This window comes from Sander lucioperca, chromosome 3 (assembly GCF_008315115.2).
Source record: "Sander lucioperca isolate FBNREF2018 chromosome 3, SLUC_FBN_1.2, whole genome shotgun sequence".
Classification (NCBI taxonomy): Eukaryota; Metazoa; Chordata; class Actinopteri; order Perciformes; family Percidae; genus Sander; species Sander lucioperca.
The window spans coordinates 16,830,364-16,856,781 of record NC_050175.1 but is presented as its reverse complement, the minus strand read 5'-3'; the positions used below and the strand labels follow the sequence as shown (position 1 = coordinate 16,856,781).

The 26,418-nt window shown below is 41.7% G+C and overlaps 2 protein-coding genes across 3 annotated transcripts; one reads left to right on the top strand and one right to left on the bottom strand.

Moving 5' to 3' along the window:
• Positions 1-907: 907 nt before the first annotated feature.
• On the bottom strand, positions 908-13,932 carry abcb10 (ATP-binding cassette, sub-family B (MDR/TAP), member 10). The gene is made up of 14 exons (XM_031314085.2): positions 12,965-13,932; positions 11,921-12,127; positions 11,053-11,255; positions 9,726-9,860; positions 9,195-9,341; positions 6,976-7,111; positions 6,778-6,873; positions 6,000-6,209; positions 5,793-5,872; positions 5,003-5,183; positions 4,381-4,424; positions 3,716-3,750; positions 3,414-3,472; positions 908-3,296 (listed from the first exon to the last, which is right to left on the bottom strand). The coding sequence occupies exons 1-14, from the start codon at positions 13,413-13,415 to the stop codon at positions 3,103-3,105; spliced, it is 2,178 nt and encodes a 725-aa protein (XP_031169945.1). The 5' UTR covers positions 13,416-13,932; the 3' UTR covers positions 908-3,102.
• Positions 13,933-14,344: 412 nt separating this feature from the next.
• Positions 14,345-26,418, top strand: urb2 (URB2 ribosome biogenesis homolog). Of its 2 annotated transcripts, none has more exons than XM_031314084.2 (11): positions 14,345-14,467; positions 15,200-15,355; positions 15,947-16,123; positions 16,356-17,488; positions 17,589-17,727; positions 17,848-20,392; positions 20,880-21,040; positions 21,292-21,402; positions 22,419-22,661; positions 24,780-24,876; positions 25,050-26,418. In XM_031314084.2, the coding sequence occupies exons 2-11, from the start codon at positions 15,230-15,232 to the stop codon at positions 25,259-25,261; spliced, it is 4,944 nt and encodes a 1,647-aa protein (XP_031169944.1). In that variant the 5' UTR covers positions 14,345-14,467; positions 15,200-15,229; the 3' UTR covers positions 25,262-26,418. The 2 variants fall into 2 exon arrangements, with proteins under 2 accessions (XP_031169944.1, XP_031169943.1); XM_031314083.2 differs by lacking the exon at positions 14,345-14,467 and adding an exon at positions 15,057-15,076.

Genomic DNA, 26,418 nt, shown 5'->3' with positions numbered 1-26,418 from the left:
GTAATGAAATATTAAAGAGAAAAAAAGTCATTGATCAATTCTGTGGCGGTGTCTTTTACTTAAGGTGCATATTTATTGAAGTGATCTAAGAGTAATCCTAAAGTAATCAGATTACATTACATGTTTTGGGTTCTCCAACTGATTACGTTACTGATTACAAAATGTCCATGTAATTTGTAGTCAGTAATGGATTACATTTCAAAGTAATCTGACCCAACTCTGATCAATTGCATTCATTTACTGCTTTGCCATGACCCGTCCCGTCTATGTGCCAGCAGATGGGACAATGTGAAGAGTCTAGTTGCATGAGAAGCTCACTGCACTGTCAACACAACGTACCAACAGCTGAATACACATTCCTCACATCATTACCAAGAAGTTTTATTTTGGTATGATGGATTGAATGAACATTGATCCCACCAACCTGAGCAGTGAACACTTCTGAGCCTGGCTGTAGCTCAAAGCATGAAGCATCGGCGCCACCTACTGACAGCCTGACATACTGCATGGAAACACCATTGTGAGACAAAAACAGTGTTTTGAAGTGAATATTTTATGAAAATGTCAGTATGTTAAGTTGAATGAGAAAATGTGATCTGGTACAAACTATGAAATATAATCTTCATCTACAGTGATGGATGTAAGTGTGTCTCCTTATCCCATCATTTTAGTGGCTCTGTAGGGGAATGATGAAGGCAAAAATAACCTTTTTTAAGAAATAAAATATCCTATGGCTATACCCAACCCCATGAAACAATGTAATAAAATGTTATCTTCACTTATAAAAAAAAAAAGAAAAGATATTAAATGTTTTTAAATATGTTCCAATGTAATACTAATGTACACTGTATGAGCCTAAACAGACTTAACAAACAAACAGACATAAAAAAGTTTTCCCACAAATAAAAACTATTAACATCTTACTTTAATTACTTTTACATATAATAATTTAGCAAACACAAAAATAATTAAAAATCTATCATACATCATTTAGGCGATATTATTTATAACTTATACAAGTTTAAAAAACAACAACCCTGCAGTCTTCTGTGATCTGTTAAAAGACATGGATGTATCATTATTTGGCAAACTTACGAGCACCGTCAGTGTTTACTTTACAGCGTGTGGTGAGGTGATTTATTAGGTAATATTACCAACTTACTTCCACAGGAACCACAACACAAGTCTCTGGACATGTGATGTTCAGAGACAAGGTCTAAAGCAATCAATAATTTATTAATACACAATAGAAGACAGAAAGAAATAGACAATACAAATATGGGAAATATAGTTTTAAATATAGTTTTGTTATAGTACAGAGACTGACTTAAATAATATGTGATCATTTGGAAATATTTCTATATATCCTGTGCTGCAAAGCAATGTTGCTTAGAGCTTCTCATCAGACAACTAGTTGTAGTCACAAGCAATTCTAGAAACAATCCAATCTACAGTCCCTTTAGAGCGGTGGGGAATTCAAACTAAGGGCATTTGCATGTCTGGTGTTAAAACTCCACTCCAGACTCCCCCTGAGCAGTGAAGTGGGCATTTACCAGGCAAATATTTTCTGAGAAGAATCCTTACTTCTTAGTCAGGCCCTCTAAGCCAGCTATAATATTTAGCTGGCGAACATGTACTTGTACGTGTACATGTACACCATGTACATAGAATTGAACGCTGGCCAAGAGCACACCCTGTAAACACCGACCAATGAACAGAGCATGGAAGAGACGATCACGTCACACACTGGTAGACACAGTGGTCATCTGTATACAGTCAGAAATGCTGTACACTAACATGTTTAAGTTGTAAAGTTGGTTTCTGTTTTTTTTCCACCGTTTATTAGATTAGGCCAAAAAAGTTGGCATTGACTAGGATTACAAAACAAGATAAAAAATGAAAGGATTAGTGATTTTAGACAATGGGATAATTGTTAAGAGGGGGGGGGGGTGAGATCATGACACACCAGCTGACTTTGATGACATGTCTCCTGTACCCTTCCTCCCCGAGAGCAGCAGAACATCTACCAGAAAAAAAGGCTGTTTAGCAGGCCTCAATCAACTTTCCCAAGTCACTTTATTTTGTTTGACATATAAAAGATGTTAAAGTTGAGCAGTTTCAGGGCTGTCGCTTAAACCCGGAGAAAGAAAAACTAACTGAAAATAAACACATTGGCAAACCCATCCCAATGTAAATGTGATCAACTGAGACCAAATCCTTGATGAGAGAAACCATGTTTTTAGATGTGTAGCACCTCAGCGGTGGACAATGACTAATATTTTTCATGGTAGATGGGCATACATTAACTTCATGTCCTTATAGTGTTTGGTCCTGTTTTACAACAACACTAATAGCTGCTTCATTTGGCGTGTTTAAACCCAAAAATGACTGTAAAAGGCTCTACATGTAAGCTTCAAGTTTTAAAAATCCATAATATGTCGACATAAATACACATTTAGCAGTTCTGTATACATGATCCTGGACTGTTTTTGGTTTGGTTAGGTTATAAAAAGCATCAAGTGATAACAGTGTCCCATAGGAGTGAAAGAAAGTCATTTCCACCAAATTCATACTGTTACGTTAACCTATTTAAAACAGGATTTTGGCTTTCCCTGAAAACTATGGTAGTGACAATGATTTATGATATTATGATATGATATTATGTATCCTTTTCACTCTCATTCAGACCTTGTCGTTTAGTGTAGAATTAGATATTTTCAAAATAAAGCACCTCTAGGAGTTCTCTGATCCATGTTTCAGTTCTTAGGTCTTCGCTGTGGATTACCCTGTCGGTTTCCTTTCCAAAGGGCTCTTCACGTGGTGCCAAATAGTCCTTTCAGTAGTGAAAAAACACCTGCAGCATTTAAGAAACCCCTTTAATGTTTCTCAGTGGTTTTCCGTTCTCCTCTTTCTAGCGTATATCTGTAATCCTTACAGATGAAGTTCTGCTTTCCTTCAGCTTTTATCAATCTCTATTAATTCCAGGCAATACCTCCCCTTTGCCCCGACCCCTTCTAGAGCAAAGCCACTTTTCCCCAGGAATTGATCTCACCTCCTGGTTTCTCCCTCTTCCTCATCCACTCCTCTGTACTCCCTGTCCTCTCAGCGAAGTGCCCGTTTCTGTTCGTCTTGCAGAAACGCCTGTTTCTCCATCAGTTTTCTGAACAGTCCTTGCCTGTTGCCTAGCAGCTCTGTGTGCTGGCCACACTCGGCTATACGCCGCTGGTCCAGCACAGCAACTGCGTTCGCATTCTGGATGGTGGACAGGCGGTGAGCGATGATCACGACTGTCCTCCCTGTGGAATGGGTGAGAGGGGCAGGGAATAATAAGTTAAGAGAAAAAGTGCGCCCGTAGAAGCAGAGCTGAAGCTTTATTCTGAAAATGTTGAATGGGAGAGACGGAAAAGACCTACCTTCCATCAGACGCTCCAAGGCCTCCTGGACCAAGAACTCATTCTCAGCATCCAATGCACTAAGGAAACATTGTTGTTTAGGATTTCCTTCAACAATATAACCTAAGATGCGTCTCTAACCAGCACAATAAAAAACTGTTTCTGAAGGCTCTATTATCATCATCATAATTTTCAAACATATCCACAGTGCTTTGCAGATGAGTAAATAAAGCCAGAAATGATAAAGATAGTGAAAGTATTGTAGGTAAAGAAGTTTTGTTAGCAGATTTCAACAACAACTCTTTAGTATCAGTCTTTCTCACCTGGTAGCTTCGTCTAACAGCAGGATCTTAGGATTCTGTGGAGAGAGAACACAAATAGTGTTGATTGTGTAGGTTTTACAGAAAAAAAGGAAAGCTGAGAAAATCCTGGCTCAACTTGACATTTTAAAGTTATTTTTGTGGTTCAGTGAATATAATGTTTAGACACTGTCTGTGAGCAATGACTGGAAAAGGCAGTCCTGGTTAATGGATAACAAATGGCATGCAGTGCAGGTGGTTATTACTAGGGATGCACCGATCCGACTTTTTCAGTCCCGAAACCGATACCGATGCCTGGGCTTTGTGTATCTGTCGATACCCGATACCGATCCGATACCGTTGTTGAATTAATAATACACTGTATACCTTCCACCTTATACCTTCCTTCCACCATGTGGAAGAGACTAAAGGCACCAGACTTTCCTAACTAAACATTACTTTCCTAACTAAGACAAAATAACATAGATGTAATGTATTGAATTATTTATTTGTACACTCAACTCGGCCCGTGGATCTGTTCATTTTTCCGATCCCCGATCCAGCTATTTTGTCAATATCGAGACCGATATCCGATCTTAATATCGGATCGGTGCACCCCTAGTTATTACCAGAGTTGTGCTTTCTCCTGATGTGGATAAAGAGTAAAATGACCAAGTTGTTGTACTCACTTTGAGCAGAGCTCTGGCTATTGCTATCCTCTGCTTCTGACCACCTGAGAAACAAACACAAGTTAACCATGTACACACAAAGGCTACGTCTAAATAGGCCCTCTGTGTCTGCTGTATGCACGGAGCCATGATAGTTAAGAGTGGTTTTTAAAAGCTTTCCATGTTCTGAATAGCAAAAAAATAATAAATGACCATAACTCTGCTATGTGACAAAATATGAATACAAATGCTTGAGAAAATTTTTAGCAAGACTTGAAAACAGTAAGCAGTGTTGTCTTTCTAAAATGTAAAACAATTTAATGAAGAACTAAAATAAATGTCTTCAATATTTTCTTACTTTTTTATATATAAAACACAGCAAACTAAGTATAACATATGAATGTTATATGAATGCATTATTGAGTTTAAATAATTCTTAAAAAGAAAAAATGAGCAGTCTTCCCAACACTGAACATATATTTATAACCACGTGAAAGTAAATAGCAGATGAAAATGCGTCAACGGCTCATATAAAACAAACATCATCCTTAGTATTATCAACCCTGCCGACTGCTTTCTTGCATCCACAGTGAAGTAGATGTTGTGATGATAACTCTGTGGTGTCTCTGCCTCCGTTTCTCACCTGACAACAGCACTCCCTTCTCCCCTACTATGGTGTCAAAGCCCTTAGGAAAAGTCTGGATGAAATTAAAGGCGTTGGCCACTCTGGCTGCCCTGTAGATGTCCTCTGTGGTCACAGCGTCCGGGTCCACTGCACCGTATGCTATATTATCTCTTATAGAGCAAGAAAACAGCACGGGCTCCTGGGAGAGAGGCGAGAAGACAAGCTTCACTCAAGGGCTCTCAATATTTTTTTGCCACTTACAGTTAATGGAAATGTACAGAATGCATGTTTGTTTGCTCAGATGATGTGTGTGCTGTGAGATCTGTTGTATAAGAACAGGTTAAAGGACAAATCCGGTGCAAAATGAACCTAGGGGTTAATAACACGTGTACCGAAGCATTGAGAACTTTGTAAGCGTACAGACAGTTTCAACCAGTAACCAGTAACATAGTTCAAGCACGGCGTTCGTCGTTCGACTGGTCGTGACTGTTTTCCCAAGATGCCGCCCGCCCGTATACATGTACAGTACTGTCTTCATAAACTATCTTTTTAATAAACTGTCTGTACGCTTACAAAGTTCTCAATGCTTCGGTTTACATGTAGGGACCCTCATTATGCTACCGTGGAAGTGTGGGGCTATTTTGAGCCTTGTTAGTCGTGTAGAAATAGTGATTTCTTTTTACTTTAACCGTGCCCCAACGACTAGCGTTATAAGCTAATTAGCGGTTTGGGCTAAAACTGGTCACATTCGATTAGCATGAAAACATATCCCAGAGAACAGTCGACTCTGTAAAGATTCATTAATTACCTGGCTGACAGTTCCAATGTGACTCCTGAGCCAATAGGGATTCAGATCTCTGATGTCATGACCATCTATGGTGATGATACCTGGAGAAAATGGGTGATTCTCAGAGGTTAAACAGCCATCTGACAGGGGCTTGTACTCTTAAGTTTGCCATCATCAGATTTCTGAGAGTGTCTGATTACTCATTAGACAGAACGAGCTCGCTCTCACCAGCATCAGTGTCGTACAGCCTGAGGAGCAGTGAGACAAGGGTTGATTTTCCAGAGCCACTGGGTCCCACCACAGCCATGATGGTACCAGCTGGAACCAGCAGACTGAGGTTCTGGAAAATAGGAGCCTCCTTACGGGTCGGGTAGGCAAAGGAGATATCAGAGAACTCCAACCGACCCTTCAGCTGGTCTGAAGGAAGCATGAGGCCTTCTGTGGAGGAGCAGAGGAAGACGAACACAAAGATAGAACCATTACTTATGTTTAACTTGCTGGATTGGTTTATTACAGTAAATGAGAAGATATAAAATAAATGAACAAGGAAATTTAGAGCAAAAACAGAACTAGATTATTTTATTACAACTTAAAATGTAAATTATACATTGTGTTTATTAACTGACTGGACTGTTTTACATCTGCTGACCTCTGTTTTGCAATAACAAATAAAAATCTGCAGTATTTTCAAGCAAGCAGTGAGTCTTTCAAAATCGGTTATATATAGTTACAGATATAACGTCTGACAGTGAATTACCATCTAGCGTAGAAGTAACATCTAGTTACACAGAGAAGATTGAGACTATATATGTGAAATTCCCTGTCGTGCACTTTTCTATAGCAGTAAAGATCTAAGAAACAATACTTATTTACCATTCTGAAACAGTTCTATTAAAAACCTTTTGTTTTCTGGACATATCAATAATTCCAAGAACTTCATGATGGGTTTACAGGAGAAAGTGGGTACTCATTGGTGTGGTGCGTGCGTGTGTGAGTGTCTGCTGACCATTTAGAGGAAACTCAGGTTTTCTGTCCAGCAGCTCCCAAATTCTGGCTCCTGCTCCAAAACCCTTCATCAGCTCAGAGTAAAATGAACTCAGACCTACACATCAAACAGTAAAACACTGAGCCAAAAGCCATCACACACACAGTACGTAGGATGTAAACAATACAGATAATCATATAATAGGAAAGTACACCTTACCTGCAATACTGATGCCCACCCAGAAGGTGTACATGAGGAACGATGAGAGCTCTCCCACAGTCATGTGCTGGCTGGCCATCAGAAGCCCTCCTTTGTACAGCACTGACAGGATCATCATGTTACCACTGAGACCAGTCTGAAAGACACATGACCACAAACACACACAAACACACAAACACACACCCTTGGTTATTTGATTACTGCAACATCTGGCATCACTGCTACTCCATAAAACAGCACTGATTATACTGATTACAGCTCATTTGGGAACCTGCTGGATAAGTTAACTGGGCTCTCTCTTGATATCTGAACTACAGTTCGCTGAGCGTGGACAATATTATTTACCTAATACACTTCAATCAGAGAAACAGTTTGGGGGTAGGATATGCAGGGATAATTACACTATTGACAAATATTTGGGACTTATTTTTCATCTAGTGTTTAGAGTTGCCAGTATATTTATAGCCACCTAGCTAAATCTAATCCAATACAGAAGCACTACAATAAATAATACCTTATCATAAAGTATATGGTTGTTGTTGACACAGTTTTAGATAGGCGTTTAATCAATGTTATGGTTATTTTGAAGGCTGTAGTTTGTGGTGCTGATGAATTGCACTGCATTATATTTATGTTAAGCAATTTAACATATGGGAAATGCATACATAAGTTCAAGGGTTAAAGTATACTAAGCAGGATTTTCCTAAAAAACAATGTATAGACTAATACAGAAGTAATCATAGAAGCATCGTAGTAGAAGTGTGGGGTGGTGTATCTGCAGAGACGCTGCCCTCTGCCTGTATTTTGTATTTTCTCTTTTCTTATTATTTTGCTGCGTTCAGGACGTTTATGGGCTATAACAGTTCCCAACGTGTGCGGCCCGTTCACATCGCTGTGTGTTTGGCTGTGACATTTATTTCACCAACACATGCACATATACAGGGACAGGATGAAGCTCTGCATTCACACAAATTACGGCAATGTAACACCTTTCTGCAGGGTTGTGCAGAGGTGTGTGTGTTTATTTGTGCTTTAGAACGTAATCGGCATGAATCAATAAAAAAAAAAAAACCTTTCTATTCCTCTCATTCACAGCTTTGTCCTCGCTAACACCGTTTCCTGTCTTTATTGACTCTCTAGCTTACATTCACTCTCTTATAGTCTGATTAACAGGTAAATAGATTTCCTGAGTCACATTAACCTGAGATATAATCTCTCCACACAGTTCTGGGTCTTCCCTGAGGCCTTCTACCAACTTGATGTGTCTGGAACATCTCCCTACAGAGGCGCCCAGGGGGCATCCTTACCAGACGCTCGAGCCACCTCAGCTTAACGCAAAGGAGCAGCGCCTCATTTTCAGTTTCTCATGGATGACTGAGCTTCTCACCCTATCGCTAAGGGAGACACCAGCCACCCTCCTGAGGAAAACCCATTTTGGCCGCTTGTACCTGTGATCTAGTTATTTTGGTCATGACCCAGCCTTCATGACCATAGGTGAGGGTAGGAACGAAAATTGACGGGTAGATCTTTTTGGTGGGGTAAAGTGAATGCAACACCGCCCCCGCTACTCCGGCCCAACTCCTGATCCATTGTCCCCTCACTCGCGAACAAGACCCTGAAGTACTTGAACTCTTTCACTTGGCGTAAGGACTCATTCCCTACTCGGGGTAGGCACTGACTCCCTCGGTTTCCTGCTGAGAACCATGCTCAGATTTAGAGGTGCTGATCCTCATCCCAGCCACTTCACACTCGGCTGCGAACCGATCCAGTGAGTGCTGAAGGTCACGGACTGATGACACCATCGGGACCACATCATCAGCAAAAAGCAGCGATGAGACCGAACCGCAACCCCTCCCCCGTGTTTAAACAGCTGGTTTGTTTGGTGTGTGTCAACGACAAATTCTGCAACTGTAAGCATACCTTAAAGATATGAAGAGAAGAACCTGTTTTGAGAGCTGGAAGCAAAGTTGTGCTGAGTTGTTTCAACACTGTCTTAACCTTTTAAAGCACACAGATGGGTTTAGGTATTCTCTGACCGGAGGATTAGATAATACTTTTTTTATGGTGAAACATCTGTCCTATACAGACATGTCAGGTTCTGTGGTTTTGTGACCTGAAATACTGGGGCAAAAAAGGAGAAGCCTCTCTGCAATAGTTGATTTCCTAACTGTGGATTTGGTTTGCTTCACACACACACACACTTCCACAAACAAACTCACCACTCCAAAGAAGCCAGCTCGTAGAACAGCCTCCTTCCTGGCCAAGCTGAGGACCAGGTCTGTCTTCTGTGTGTATGTGTTGACCTCTGACAGCTCTTTACCAAAAGCTCTGACCGTCCGCATGTTGCTGATACGCTCCTCCGCCAACTACACACACATGCAAATTTTTTTATTACAACTTCATCTTCATCATTGGAAATCAGAAAATCAACATAGCAAATTGACTCTATCTGAAATATAATTAAGCCACCACAGGCAGTGCAGCATTTATATCAGATATACACATATAAAAGGCAAAGACACTGGGCTTATTGACACAACAAATTTGCAATCATATTTGGTCACAGCTTTCATTTTTTTAATTACCACAACCTTAACTAATGTTTTATTAATTCCTGCTGCTGAACATCTTGGCCACTTGTAACACCAAAAATGTGACTATTAAACAAATAAATGCACACAAAAACAAAACAATTAATGCACAAAGTTCAAACTTTTTAATTTTGATCTGTGTGTTTCTGTTCACTGTACCTGTGTGGCTTGTGCAAGTGCATCCTGTGTGCATTTGGAGATGGAGCGAAGGTATCTGCCATAGACTATAGCAAGACCGGCCACAGGAGGAACAACCAGCAACACAAAGCATGCAAGACTGGGGGAGACATAGAACTAGAAGGGGGGGGGGGGGGAGAGAGAGAGAGAGAGAGAGAGAGAGAGAGAGAGAGAGAGAGAGAGAGAGAGAGAGAGAGAAGAAAGAAAAGCAGTTAATGGAAATAAAAGGGTAGAAAAGAAAGGAGAAGGAGGGAGGGTGGATGTAGAGGAGAGAGACAGAAGAAAGTTCACACTAAATGGCCCTAATCCGTAATTACAGCAATTATGTCCATTCATTTCCTTGAACATTCATTAAACCAGGAAATCATTTGACTTTCTTATAAAAGACAAATTGTTTGTCATAAGCATGTGTTGTGTTTAACGATTTTCTGTCTGGGAAAATACAGTTGGAAGGAAGTTAATGGACCCGTTGGTCAACAAATGTCTTATCCACACAGAAAGGTACACATTATGTTGTGACATAATGTCACTGCTACTACATTGCACATATCTGTACATGTTGTTCATACATTGTTCATATTACATAGCCATATTTATTCTGCTCTTACAACACTGCAATATATTTCTTGTCCTGCCTATGCACCACCTGTCTATACCTTGTATATAACATTGCGCTTTTCTGCTTTTTTGCACTTCTGCTTAGAGGCAAACTGCATTTCGTTGTCTTTTTACTTGCAATCTGCACAATGACAATAAAGTTGAAGCTAATCTAATCTGAATCTAATAAAAAAGTGGAGACTGGTGTCAGAATGTGGTCAGATCAGGGTCATTTAGATCAATAGATCAGCAATTACTATCAGTTTAGCCGGCTGTTGGTCAATACCCCACACAGACACACACACACACACACACACACACACACCTTTGTGGGTGTGGCACTCACAATCATGCAACAGATTCTACCCTTTTCTTTATATTGAACTTACAAGAAGTATATTTGGAAACATGTTTCCCAACAGTCCTATAGTCTCAGAATGGAATGATGCAACCAAAAGACAGCAAGAAAATCCCAACAACTTCCTTGTACTGAACAACACTGTTCACACACACACACCTTACTCTGTTGTTAAATGACTGCCCTTAGTTTGCAATAATAGTGTTACATCTAAAAGTATTTCAGACAAATCAGTAATAAAATACCTAACACATTTATTTCACAACATAAATATATTATAAAGGATACCTGCTGGTTCCTCATGCAAACCTATGCTGACCAACCACAGCGGACCACTCTGAGGGACATACTCACCATCATACTGACACCAGCAGCTGCCTGGGCGACGGCTCTCAGCCCGTCTGACAGGTTGTCAGTGATCGAGCGGCCCACCACGGTGGTGTCAGCAGAGAGGCGGTTGATAAGCTCGCCGGTCCTATTCTTGTCAAAAAATGCCACTTCCTGTCTGAGGATGGAGGAGAAGAGGGCGGCACGGAGATTACGAACAATCTGTTGGCCTGAAGCGAGAAGAGAAAAGAAATAAGTGAGGAGGATAGAGACAGGAGACTGTTGCAATGAGACATTCACTTGATTCATTGATTAGTTATTAATCACAAAATTAATCAATTCCATCTTTGGTAAGTCATTAATCGTCCCAGCCATTCAATAAAAAATAAAAAGTACTGTTGGCAGTTAAGAAATAATTACAGCCACAACATTTTTCTGCTTGTGTACAGATTAAACAAACAAGATAGATAATGTTAATCAGTGCGCTTTAGAGGTGCTGGTGTGTGTATTATTTTAAACTTTAGCCAGGCTGGCTGTTTCCCCTTATTCCAGTATGATGCTAAGCTAAACTAACCATCTCCTGGCTCTAGCTTTATATTTAACACACAGAAATGAGAGTGGTATTGATCTTCTCATCTAGCTAACTAGTAAGTACGATAACATAAATATTCCTCATCAGTCATTCAGAGTATTTAGTACTGACGGACACAGGAAGTTATTGTTTCCTATACTTTAATGCACACTAAAGCAAAAATGAAGACCTGGAGGAGAGGTACATAGATTCCTCACAATCTGCTCATTAATGCAGACATCAGTGAGTTTGTGTTTAGTGTCGGCTGTATGGACTGGGAAGTGATCATGTATGTGAATTTGTGCCTGTTTTTCTTCATCTCACCTGAAGTCTGCATGAGGTAGACTCTGGCAGCATTGGCTGCCCCACCACACAGGAACACTCCCGTCAGCATGATACATAATGATGTTAGGGAGGCTGCCATTGTCTCTGCGTCTGTTCCAGTGGTGTAAATGGTGTCGATCACTTTACCCAGGAAGAATGGAGCTGACATGGTTACTGCACTGGAGACAGTTAGGAAGCCTAAAGCAGCTGATGTGGATACAACAAAGACAAACACATACATTTTATTTAAAACAAATAATTGTAGAAAGCAAAACCAAAGGCTACAATTCATCAAAGGATGCTTTCACTTCATGTTTTAAATGGGGTTATCCAGCAAAACCTGACCAGTGTTTTAAAAATAGCTTTCCAAATTAACATAATAAAATAGATGAGAGTTGCAGAGCAGCCTTTGCCAGGTAATGATGAATACAAGTTTCCAATCTGGTAGAACCTGTCTCCAACAGAGGTCAGAGCAGGCTACAATGCAACTCACAGCCACTGACGACACATATGAGACATATGAGTGTCCCCTACAGTGCCCTACTGCTGTGGTTTTCAACTTCCCTAACATAAAATAACTGCTGTAATATACAAGACCAGCTTGAACAAGCATAAATATTGAGAAATATTTTCCTGTGTGGATTAACTAAAAATCTTCCTCCTGTGTGATAATGGAAAATGCTGCAGGAAGGTGTGTGTGCACATTCCCTCCTATATTTAGGCGAGGCGCAAGATAACACATACAGTAAAGGAAAATTAGATACTATCTAAACTCTGCATACTGGACTGACTAAAGTATATGCAGCATTCATCAGACAAAAACATTGCCTTTTCTTTTTCCTACAATTGGAAAAAAACATCTTAATTTAACATTTTGACTTTTAACATTTGTTATTCTCTCATCAGGGATACATCTAAACACTAGACCATAAAGAGTAGAGTCACTATTGGAGATGTGTTGTGGGTGGATAGACCTTTTGTCATAGATATGGTGAGGCAGGAGGGCAGGTAAATAAGGGGGCTTTCAGTATGCACACAGTTTACCTGCCAGTCTCCATCTCTCCGGGTGAGCAAGTTGCAAAATCCTTTTAACATCCTCCAGGGGAACCGTGGTCGGTGTTTGATCACTGTCCGTGTCCGTCTGGGTCTTCGCTGGTCCGGCTGGTGTAGGTGTAGAGGCGGCTGAAGAGCTGGCAAAGGCAACAGGTGTGTGTGTGACTGTCCGTGCTCGGCCTGTCGGTGTGTGTGAACAGAGTATGGAAAGACCCCTAAGTGGGCTGCAGGACAGGACAGACATGTAGGGCCCGGGTGAGCAGAAAGGGAAGGCAGTTGTCGGATGGACTGATGACTTGACCCCGGTCGACGGTCTCTTCCTCCGGAAGGCAGCGGAGAGAGTCAGACGGTGATCCAGCCACAGCATCCTCGGCTGTGGTAGCTTGAGTTTGGACAAATGCACTCCATGTGAGCACCCTGACATGCGAATTAAAAGCCGCATCGTCCGAGTTGAATTGTTGATAATAGCTCAAGTTAAAAGAAATATTGTTGTTCCTTAGTGGTCAGTCAGATTCAGCAAACGATGGTGTCGAGGTGTTTCTTGTTGAGTCAGTCCACTCAGACAAACATTAGTCCCATAGCCCGGTAGCGCAAAGCACCGTATCCATAGCCGAGCAGTTGTAGAGCTTCTTGCCGCTACATTGCCGAGTTTAGACCGTTATTGTCCGTTTTATCTGCGCCTGACAGCCGCCTTAACACTGTTTATCTCTTATCACTGAACAGCTAACAACACCCTGCCTGTCACTGTCATCTGTCGCTGAATATTTGGTTGGCAGGCGGGTGAAATGGAAACACAAGATGCCGAAGATCGACAAACACCTAATCCACTCTGAGAATTGCACCTTAACAGCCTGGGAATATACTAAAAGTGTAGAAACAAGAAAGGTGACCCTGGTTTGGTTCTCATGTACATACAATTCCTCCTCCTCCTCCTCGACAAATGAATCCAATGGCTGACGGTATAAAGCAAACTTTCCCAGACATAACCAAACACACACAGATCGTCAAATCCCTAGCCATAAGTGTTTCGTGAATGAGTTGTGAAAGGTTCCAAAACAAAACATAAAATTTGTACTCAAAGAAGAAAAGTCTATTTTTGTTTTTATCTAGTTCATACAGACATTCATGCCTAAGAATAGGGTGGCATGGGATAACGTTATTAGCTAGCTAAATTATTTCTTTCGACGAACAGAGTTGAAATGAACTGCTGAATCAATTATTTTAATTGTTTTATTAATTATTATTATTATTATTATTATTATTATTATTATTATTATTATTATTATTAATTATTATTATTTTAACAGTCTATGATTTATAAACATTGAAATAAAACATAAAAAAAATTCTACCAGGGTCTGCGGCATGTGAATGAGCCAAACGTTGGCAGACTCATTAAATCGTCTTTCGATTGCTTCTGCCTAGCCGGCAGGGTGAAAGTTGAAAGTTCGTCCACATCTGAAACAACAGCAGACACGTGCAAGTTAAAAAGCGGTAAGTCTGTTAAACTAAGTTAACACAAGTTCATGTAACTATCCTTAAACAAGGAACATTGAAGCTAAGTGATGGTTTGTTTGCCTGCAAGCTAGAAGCAGCTACAGTATTAGCTTAATTACTTACTTAAGCAAGAACATGTTATGTAGCTAGTTGTCGTTAGCTGTAAAGTATGTTAGTTTGTAGAGGATGACGTTATCAGACAGACTTGAACAGATCTGAAAATTAAAAATTCTTTGCCTTTTGCTTTTAACTTTAACCAATCTCGTGTTGAAAATGGTTGTTTTGTAAGATTTGGTCGTATGTGTGGGGCTCAGGGCTGCAAGTTACTAGAATGACAACAAAATATACGTATACCTAAAATGAGAAGATACATATCTGGTGTGGGTGGTTTTTGGTTGCATTGGTCCCTCTCTGTGGAACAAACTGCCTGATTATCTGTCACTATTTTCTCAGGCTTCATTACTCTCTGTGTGTGTGTGTGTGTGTGTGTGTGTGTGTGTGTGTGTGTGTGTGTGTGTTCGTGTTCTTGAATGTGTCTGTGGTTTTATGTGTAGTAGATGTGGATTCTCTACTGTCCTGGGTGGGTGTTTGTACATGGCTTTTAATGTAAGCACCACCAGTGTCCATGGTCATATAGATAGAGATTTCCTCACCCTCTTCATTAGTCTTAACCATGTAGTTTATCACTGTTAAACTGTTAAAATAAATACTTCTATCCCCTCTCTTCAGGCTTGTGCAGCAGTAGCACCGGCTGCAGCGATGGCTGCGATCTACTCCGGGATCCATCTGAAACTGAAGAGTCCTCAGACTTCATGGGAGGACAAGTTAAAGCTGGCACGTTTTGCCTGGATCTCCCCTCAGTGCCTGCTGCCCAACAAGGAACAGGTAACAGCTGAAGTTGTATAACAAGATGGGTTTTTTTTGTTGTCTTTTTTCGCCTGGAAACATAGTGTAGATGTTCTGTATTTAGTATGAGAACTAGTGCCTACTGTAGTTTTTCTTCTGAGGTAAATACGTTTAAATTTATGTCCTAAATCAAGAATGTATTATCTATAACGATCAATACCATGGTATGCACTTAAATTGCAGACAATGGTCTTGTTGATTATTTATTTTAACATTAGATATTATGTGTCCTACATCTTTTCTTCCTGAATAAAGCCTTTTATTGATTTTAGCCTAGTGTTGCAGTAGTAATTCTTTTTAGGATGTTATTTTAAAGGTAGGCTACTTCACAGACTTGGATTTGGATTGGCATCAATCTTAGCGCATGTTACTGGACGTTTTTAGACCAAATTTACCTTTTAAGGATTTGTACAATGCTGTCTTTTCCACTTGTTGATTGTTGTTCATTAGACAAGTTTATGAAGAAAAAAAACTGCCATTTCAAGATGTCTGTTTAAATGAATGTAAAAGCAGCATATAAATATCTACGATTTATTTGTACATGTCTGTATTGACCCTTCACCACTGTAGGTGCTGTTGGACTGGTGCACCCACGCCCTAACAGGCCGGTACAATCAGAAGGTGGAGTTTTCTCAGAATGTTCTGGAAGGACTGTGGTGTTACCTTGACGATCTACTTCACAGCCGGAAGCTCCACTCTCTTCTCAAGCAGGGCAAGACCATCAGCCTCAGGCTCAACATGGCACAGGTGTGCTGGCAGTATTTCCATAAAAACACCACCGCAAATGTAGAGTGGTGTTTTGTAATGCAGCAAAACAGATTTTTGTAATTCTTTTTGTGAATTTCAGATGCATATACATATACACATACACATATTAGACTAGTGCTATGTCTATAGCACATTCATATCCTACAAAGAGGGTGCATTGAGGCTTCTATATGAAGGTTTACTGACACCTCTTTTTTCTGTTTGCTTTTAGCTGCTGCTTGACCGTCTCCAGGAGTGTGCACGTGTTGGCTCAAAGTCTCTGGTGTGTGTGTCCACCATACTGAGTGTGTGTCAGGGCCTTCTCTCTTCTCCTGCACTCTCATCTGTCTTTACCACCAAGTATGAACTTATTGCCGATCTCCTGGCTAAGCTTTGCTCTCTGGCCTGCCGTGAGCTACAACAGCCATTGCTCACAGAACCCCTAATGACTGAGTCTGTCACATGTCAAGATGAGGTGATGACTAGCGATTTGGACAGTACCCAAATTGAGCCGATCATTGAAAGTCCTTCAGATCAGCCAGAGTTAGTTGCGAATAAGTCCCCTCCAAAGCCAAAGGAAAACCTCCGTGCAGCTAATTTGTTTGAGGTGTTGCTTCAGGTGCTGTCATGTTACTTGTCAGTTCAGAGACAACAAGCCAATCCTAATAGAGTCTTTACTATGGTAACCAACCAGCTGATCCAACCTTTAGTACTACTCAGACACCTGCTGACTTCTGGGGAATTTGCGCCCTCTCACACACATCTGCGCCTCCGTCAGCAGCTGTCCAGAGACATCCGCATTAAGATAGACTCCATCCTTCACTTAGCTCTTTTCCCTTCTGAGCATCTGACCTACTACAAGGAGGAGCTCCTTCCATCTAAAGAGGATTCTGGGAAACGTGGTCCTGGAGGGGCAAAAGGCCCCTTGAAGCCAGTCAGTGTCATACTTTCCAAACTGAGTGCTCAGGGCTACTGTGAGGTGCATCTGCACTACACTGTGAAGTCCAACACATTGTCTCTGCTGTTTAAGTTCTTTCTGGAAAGCTACGGAAAAGGGAGAGGAGAAAGTGAGGAAGTGCACAGGATGCTGTGTTTCTATTTCCTCACCAGATTGGTCCCGGCCTTGGACGTATGTCTCGATGAACTCTCACCTGCCAAAGCAGACCAGCCCGTCTCTGTGTCCCCTGGGCAGAAGTGTTCCCCAGAGAGCTGGAGCCTGGCTCTGCTGGCTGTGGAGTCCCTGCTAAGCCAGGCGCTGTCAGCTGATATTTACAATGTAGCAGCAGACAGGATCAGACATGGAGAGGTCCAACTCAAATTGTATAGAGCTCTGGGACAAATCCTCATTAACCACGCCCAGCCAAGGTATTAAACAATTCTTAATGTATTTTCACTTATTGTCTGTTTTAAGTTTTGTTTTTACATTTAAAATAATTGTAAACACTTTTCCTGTCTTGTCCTTCAGCATCCCAGCATGGTACCGCTGTTTAAAGGTGCTGCTGAGTCTCAACCATCTGATTCTTGAACCAGACCTGGACCAGCTGTCATCTTCAGCTTGGGTTAACTCTGAATGCATGGAAGCACGAGTGCAACGGGCCAGACAGGTCTTGACTTAAATCCTAAAAAGAAATCAACAGAATAAATACTTGCAAATGCAGAATTTAAAATGGTAACATGTGTAAGAGATTAGTTTTGACTGAGACAAAATGTTTCTTTCCCAACAGCTCTTGGCGTGCAGTCTCCTCCAAACTTACACTAAGCTCCGTCAGCTGCCGCACCTCTTCTCTGAGCTCCTGTCTGTGATCTGTCAGCCAGCACTGGACCACCTCCGACCTCCTCTGCTGTCTGAGGGCATCTCCGCCACGCTCAGGACTTGTCTTCTGGACACTCCCCCTTCCCAGGGCCTAGAGATTTGCTCATTGGTGTTGGAGAGCATCAGGAGATGTATATTACCTGACCTGTTGAAGGAGGAAAGGGAGGCAGAGAAGATGGAGATTGATGGTGGAGGAGATAATAAAGGGGAGAATAAAGAAATGAAGGTGGACCAAGAGAGAGAAGATGCATCAAGGAAGCTATTCTCCCTCAGCCAGCTGCTTCATGGTGTTTTGTTTAGTCTGAAGACTCTAGACAGTGCTTCTCCTCTTCCCATAGTCAGGCAGAGTCAGGGTTTGATGGAGGAGATGCAACAGGTCGTAAAGGAGTTACTGCTGCTGCTGTTGACAGAGAAGAAGACTGTAAAAGCAAATATAAGTCCAGCTCCAAGGACCCCAAGGAAAGGCAAAAAGAATTTGGACCACAAAGAGTCAGAGAAGGTCTCAGAGTCTAAAATAGGAGCACTGTGGGAACAGAAGACCCAGGAGGCTGCTCTCCTTCTCAGATACACCTTGGTGGAAGTCGACACGCTCTTTAATATCCACTGCAGCAAATACACATCTCTTGACTCTGCCCAGACAGCAGCCGCAAGTAAAACTGAAGACTGTGCTTCAGTCCTGACTTGTATAGAAAGTCTCCTATCTGGTGAGATTGTGCCAGCACGTCTACAACCATCCTGCAGCCCCATGAGCTGTTTGCTGCTCAAACTCCTCACTTTGCAACAGATGAAGAAGGTTTTGTTAGATACCCCCTTACTCTCTGAACACAGCACTGCCGCACTGCTAAACAGGGCAGCCCAGTTTATTTTATCTAAATCAGAGATGGAGGTGAGTCTGGATGGAGAGCAGATGTGGGACGGGCAGATAGCGAGTGTGAATGCCAGCTCCTACCTTGTAGCACACTGGTATATTGTCACATCCAATTTGCCTTTGATTGCTCCCTACCTGAGTGGAGAAGATGTGGGCTGCATAGCAGATGTACTTGTCAGTTCACTCCTCAGCAGTCAGACTGATGGAGGAAAGGACCGGCCGGCTGGCTGTCTGTCTCCCTCCCTTATATCTTCCCAACTTCTCCAAAGTGCCATTTTTGCTGAGTTGCCTTCACTGTTCTCTGCCACAGTTTGTTCCCTCACACAAAGAATTGTCTGTGTTCTTAAGGCAGCTCATGTACCCAATGTTTCTCCTACACTCCTGAAGTTTCAGGAAAAAGGAATTGGAGCTTACACTTTGGAGGGAGATGCCGGTCAGCCTCCTCTGTCCACAACGATAGTTGAAGATATATTGGCATCCTCAAAGACTGGAGAGATGTCTATATTGCTGACTGACACACAGAGCAAGGAGCTGGTAAACGTACTCCAAATCTTAACAGATCTAAACCCAGATGGGATGAACTCTGAGGATCTCTCCTCTATTTTTCTCCTCCTCTTTTTCATGTTAACCTCCACCTCCAGTCAGTCAGACCAGAAGGCCACAGACCCTCCTGAATCTGGAGATGATGCTCGCTTCCTGGTGAAGCTGCTCAGGATTCTGACTTGTCTCCTGGAGGGTAGAAACTTCCAAAGTGTTTTGAAGCTCATCCATGCTGGTACTCTGCTGCAGGCTTCTGTGTCCTCTCTCATCTGGCATAGCAACAATGGAGCATTTCGAGCCACAAGCAGCTCTGATTGGTTAGATTTAATCAAAGCAGCGCAGGGCTTCATCAGGTCTCTGGTCCAGTTGATTATAATCCGAAACAGCAGCGTTCGACTCAACTTAGAACAGTTTGCCTCCTATCTTACCAGTAAGGAAATGGCAAGCATGCAAATTGTGGCACCCAGTTTAGCAGTTGTGTCAGGGAAACCAGATCCAGGAGCGTCTGTTTTGTCTGTTCATCTCCTGCTGGCATCGCTGACCTCTTTCTCCCAGGCAATGACGTCTAACCTGGGGAGGAGTAAACCTATGGATCAAACTTTGACTCAGATGCTCGCGAGAACGACTGCTGCACTGGGACCAGCTGTCGCGTCCGTCCTAAAGCCCCAGACTGTCGGTCAGTCAGTCATCCAACCAGCCAGCATCCTCGGTCAAGCCTTTGTAGTAGAAGTTGTTACTGTCATGCTGCACTGTGAACTTTCCTCACTGTCAGTGGAGGATGAGAACAAACAGAATGACACCCAGCCTACCCTGAGTCACATGACCCTCTATCAGGGCTGTTGCCAGCAGATCCTCAAAGAAATAAGTTGTGCCCACAGGCCGTTGGACTTCCTGGTTTCCTCTCTCCACTTCCTGTCCACTTTCTACAAAGCGGTAGAGAAGAGAGAGGGAGAGAGGGAGGAGGAGCATGGAGAGGAGAAGAAGGCAGGAAAGGAGTTGGACGAGTTGTACATGCAGATACTGCAGAATGTGCACAGACTTCTGACAGGTACATTATGAAGAACAAACATATCATCCATCTGTGCAAACGGTCTGTGTTTTTCTTTCATTAATCACCTCTGCATATTGCACATATCGACATGAGTTTACAACTTATTTTATTAAATGTATTCCATGCCAGCTGTTTCTTGTTAAACAAGTAGAGTTCTTTTAGAAAGAAGACATATTTTTCTAAAAAACAAAGCAATTAAAACTAAACTCTTGTCACCTAGCACTTATTTTTGGCATTGTATCTAACACTTGGCATCAGGTCAGCTGATACCATATTGAAATATTTTGCCCCCTCATGTTTATAAATGGGGTGGGCAAAACATAAGAAACACTTCTCAATGTGATGCAGTCCAGTGCAACATCACTGCAGATCTTATTCAGATTCTTATCTATATATCTTATTGTTTTATTTGACTGGATGGAGTTTGGTTTTTTAGTTACGCATCATTATTCTGAATGTGACACATTTTCCCTTTTGATTTCAGCTTCTTGGCTGTCTGCAAATGATGTTTGTGAACTGGAGCCAGCTGTGCAGGAGCTGCTGCGCCACCTGGTGGAGAAAAGTACTACAGGCCGGTTCAACCTGCTGCTGCTGCTGATCAGAGAGGGACTGGACACTGGCAAGCTGAGGGCAGGAAGCTACAGGGTGAGGATGAATCCCGATAATTTGTACACCTTTTGTTGGATAAAATTTTGTCTAATTTCATTTTTTTTTCGAAAGATGTTACCACAAGTTTTACAAGAAAAGCTCGTACTTGATGGGACGGTTATTCTGCTTAGTTCCCCCCCCCCAAAAAAAAAAAAGAAAAAAAAAAAAAGAATCATATATGCTGTGACATTAAATATCTAACAAATGAACTGTTTTCTCTCTCTCCCTCCTCCTTTACTGTTCTCCAGGAGGTGCTATCTGCAGTTATCATCATTAAGCTGCTGTCCTGTTGTCGGTTACCTGAGCTCTGCTCTAAAGCTCTGTGGCTCATTGCACCGCAGATTATATCTGCTATGGTGGTGAGAAGAAAAACACACACACACACACACACACACACACACACACACACACACACACAGTTACATGCCGCAAAAGAATTTGCTTCAGTGGGCATGTAAACACATAGACTCACTCATAGACAGACATGCACATATACATTCCCTCCAACAAAGGTTTGTGATTTTTTTTTTTTTTTTTTTTTTTTGCGAGGACAGGAGTTGTTTGGGTCAATCCAGTAATTTTGTAATTGGCCACAAACTAGTTATGTCAGACCTTATACTGTATTCAGCATGTACTCTACACTGTAGATGCTGAATGTTTGAAAATGTCCAAACTTCAGGAGTGAAGTGGTGAACAGTATTTGAGGATGAGAAGAAAATTATATTTTATGATTGCAGTTTGTCTGCCAAGCTGACAGGAGGAGCTGCCCTATAACCTAAAATGATTTAAACAGTACTGTGTTAGTACATGTGTGATGTTGTGTTGTCTAAATGCCTTTTTTTTCCCACTTAGTAACATATCTAGTTTAAAATCACTGGAATAAGGATAAACTGCAGTAGTATTTGTAAAACACATCTTCTGAAGCTGTCTCTTGGGTTGTATTCAGATAAATGACATTGCATTAACTTGATTGTGCACTTGCTGGAATTGCTGTCAGTCATTTTTATAATGTTGTGATTAAAAAAATTTTTTTTTTCATGTGTAGACAAAAGGATTAAATCATCAAGCACAAATTCTCAGGACGTACACAGACATGTTAAGAGAGGGACAGTACTACGCAGAGTGCTTTACAGTATTTTCTTTGGCCTTACATCAGTAATCATTTTAGTGACAGTGTGCTGGAAGTACATGTGATTGTCTTGAGTGACTCATCAGCCAAATTTGGTCAATGTGTTTTCCATCAGGCCTGCTGGGTGGAGCAGACAGGCAATGCAGCAATCTGCTTAACCATAACACACACACACACACGCACGCTCTAATAGTTGTTTGATTTTGTTTCTAACTCTTTCAGTGTTCGTATCTCTTTGTGTTACAGTTCTTAGTAAAATCGTCCACTCAAGACGTCTCTCTGACCCTTTCCTTTACCGTTCCTACGGTGATGTCAATGACATCACTGCTGCGCCAAGGGGAGGGGCTCATCAACAACCCTCATCATGTCATCTTGGTCCTTGGAGCACTCCAGTCGATGCCCCTCGACCACTTGACCCCGCCCGTTTACCAATCAGCATTCCTGGCTGTTCATGAGGCGCTGTTTGCCTTCATTCAGTGTCATCCTCAGGTATGAAGAGGCAGATGGGTGGGGGTTAATGGAGAGAGGGAGTGAATGGTTGAGGAAGTAAACTTGGAGAAGAATGAAAATGGCAAGAATTTATTTATTTTTATGACAGTAATATCAAAGGTTTTTAGGTGTAGTAGGGAGATTTAAAAGATCAGATTAGATTAAAGGGTTTAATTTGGCCCCTGCAACAAGATGTGGTAATATATTTATATTAAAAAATATTGAATATTCTTTATTGCCGTTATCATAGAGCAGCTGGGGAATGACAGGAAATTGAAGGGAGAGAGAGATGGAATGAGCAAAGGGCCGCAGGTCAGACTCGAACCCAGGCCGCTGCCAAGGACTCAGACATGGAATATGAAATATTATATAACTATAAAATATTTATCAAAAAGTATCAGGTCTTCAAAGGAAATTATACGTATTGTAATATTGTAAAAGAGTCTCTAACCTCATTCCCCCCCAACACACACACACACACACACACACACACACACACACACACACACTAAAAAACCTAACCCTTGTGTAAGTAAGGTCATTCTAGCTCAAGGCTGCTAGTTTGAATCCCTCATTTGAAGAAAATGCAGTATGTGCCTTAAACTCTGCTGCTGAGCCCACAGAATACCCTAGAGGAATGTCGCTTTTAAAGAAAGGATATTGGAGCTCACCAGAGTCATGCTGCAGCTGCACGAAAACCTCATAACGTCCAAATTCTCAGCCTTTACTGCTGCAAGTGCTTGTATTGCAACATTACCTATAGAGAAACATTTTACTAGAAATGTCAAACTTAAATGGGAATGCACATTCCAGTGGCCTGGAATGTGCATTCCCATTTAAGTTTGGTTGATGTGCTGCATTTATGTGCTGCGTTTATGTTAAAATGGTGTTAATGTGATGTTGACAGCTGTTTTTTCAGAGGCAGTGACATAGTGCGACTGAAACGGGGCAGCTGCATTGAATCAAAGAGGGCAAGAACCACCTAACTGATATCAGATGTTTTGTTAGGACAAAAGACTGTGGTAGAGGAGAGGAGGAGGGAGAGGAGAGGAGGAGGGAGGGAGGGGGGAGGGAAAACTAAGAGGAGAGTGGAGGCAAGAAAGGAAAAGAGAGTACATTTATAGAGGAAGAGAGGAGAATAAAAATAAGAAGTGATAAAGAGATGAGGGAAGAAGCAGTGGGCAGAGAACAAAAGACTGAGCTGTAATTTGAATGTGATGCACGCGGGAAGTTTCAGGAGAAAGTAGAAAAGAGGGGAGTGAGCTGGAGAAAGGAGGTGTGATAGGGCAGAGGAAGGAGGGAGGAGAGGTAGGGGAGCTGGCATGCAGTGGTGGTTGGCATGGAGCTGGTTTAAGTCGATGGAAACCATTACTGAGCTCCAATTAGAGCTGGTGACATCATCTCCCGCTCGTTTATATTCTCTCTTTCGCTCTTCATCCCTCCCTCAGTCCACTGTAGGCCTTGAATAGAGAACAGAGAGAGAGGTGTGGACAGAAATGCAAACGTAGCTTTTGTGGGAATCCAACTTTTACCTCAGTCATGTTAATTTAGGGCTGCTCTGTTATGACTCAAGCTGTGAAAATGATGATAGATTTAAAAGGTTTCTCTGTTTAACTTGCATCCTAATTTCCCCTTTAATTTACCACACTCTATGACAATATCACATATATTCGTTCGGTTGCAAAGTGTGTTTTTGGCAGCATACCATTATATTAAGTGGAAATGCTCTACATGTCTTGTGCACCATTTTCTACATATTTCCCTATAATCTAACCTACATATTTGGTGTTTTCTTTTTGAACAATCCAATGTCCACTAAAATTTAAAGTGAAGTCCTGAGGTTGTAAACCACTCCAAAGCTACTCTATTTGAAAAGATGGAGATGGAGAAGTTGGTCTGGCAGAGTGGAATTCATGTGAATAGGCGGTCATATACTATGAAGTCAGTTGGATACCCTTAAAAATAATTGTACCATCCCTCCTTTAAACAGCGGAGAAAACCAACAACTCTTTATGAGTGTCCAAACACATCCAATATAGTTTTGTTCTACACAATTCTACTCCAGATGTTTTTACGGTATAAATATATTTTATGACCGTATACTTTTCGTGTGTCCAGGTGATGTTGAACGCCGCTCCGTCATTCTTAAATGTCTTCTATCGTCTGGTGGCGTCCATCATGCAGGAGGGTCGGCAGAGAGGAGACAGTGAGACAGGTAACACTTACTTACAGACTATTACTTATACAGTATTTCCTTAAATAAATGTGGAGAAAAACACTCTTAATTGTATCAGTGCAAATCATTGTTTGAATTATCCGACATGGAAAAGCAGGCAGTTCGGAGTTTGCTCTCTTTAAACACTTATTTGTTTGTTTTTTGACGTCCAGACAGTGACGTGTATCTCCAGTGCTCCAGGTTGATAGAGAGGATGTACTCTCACATTGCTGCTACAGCTGAGAGCTTCACCACGCTCTCGGCCTTCATGGTGGCCCAGTACGTCACAGAGCTGCAGAAGGTACACACACACACACACACACACACACACACACACACACACACAGTCATAGTATCCTACAGAGTCAACAAGGTTCCTCATTAAAACCCTTCTGTCGTCCCTGCTGATTTTCCACAGCTGTGAGACACACGCACGCATGAATGAATGAATGAATGAATGAGGCAGCAGGATCTCAGCTGATCCTTTGATCCAGCCCATTTTGTCAGGAAGTGCGCGTTGAGCTTGCGAGATTTAGCCGAGCAGAGTGACAGAGATGTTAACGCCCAGAAGCAGATATGGGGAGTATTTCCAGATTGTGAATGTTCACAAATCTGAGTGAACGGGTCCAGGATTACTGTAACTCCATGGGCTGGAATGAAGCTTTAGGCTGGATGTTCCCACAGAGCAGTGAGTCATGTCTGGTCTGTGAACGCGGCTCCTCTCTGCTACCAGACTGTATTTAACATGACGCCAACCTGACTCAGCAGTTTCCAGCAGAGTTGCACATTGAGAGGAAGACATGGAAGTACCCATCCAGACAGACAGGCAGACTAACATTGGCAGTGGGAATTGAATGAAGAGGTATTTGGGATCCTTTGAGCTCTGTGCGGGTCATCTAACAATCTTAAAATTGGATTTGTATTGTGCTTTGAATAGGGCTTTTCAAAGAGACGGACCTCTTTGTAAGTCACAGGTGATTTAGCCATCTATGTCAGAACTGTTTCTAACTGCTCTTAGCCTGAACTGAACTCCAGGTGTTATTAGACCAGTGGAGCAGCAGTTAAAAAAAACAAAAAAACATCACTTTTTATGCTGGTGAAGTTTGTGAATTTGGGGCTTTTGTCTCAATATTGTATATTAAAAGTTGCTATTCTAATTAAAATCCTATTAAAAGAGTACTCCACTGATTTATCATTGTACTCCTATAACATTGTCAGACTCATGATGGTGATCGGTTTGATGATCAGTTTAAAGAAAAAGGGATCAGTTGATGCACCACAACCAGAGTTATGGTCAAGGAGGTTATGTTTTCAGCTCAGTTTGTCTGTTTGTTGGTTTGCTTGTTTGCCAGCAGGATTACAGAAGAACTACTGGCCCGATTTTCATGAAACTTTGTTCAAGGGTGTAGCAAGGGCCAAGGAAGATCCCATTACATTTTGGAGCAGATCCAAATCACAAGGCGGATACACCAAGTATTTTTCACTTTTGTTAACATTTCATGATAGAGCTTTTGTGCTGCCTTCATGTGGTGTCGGATTAAT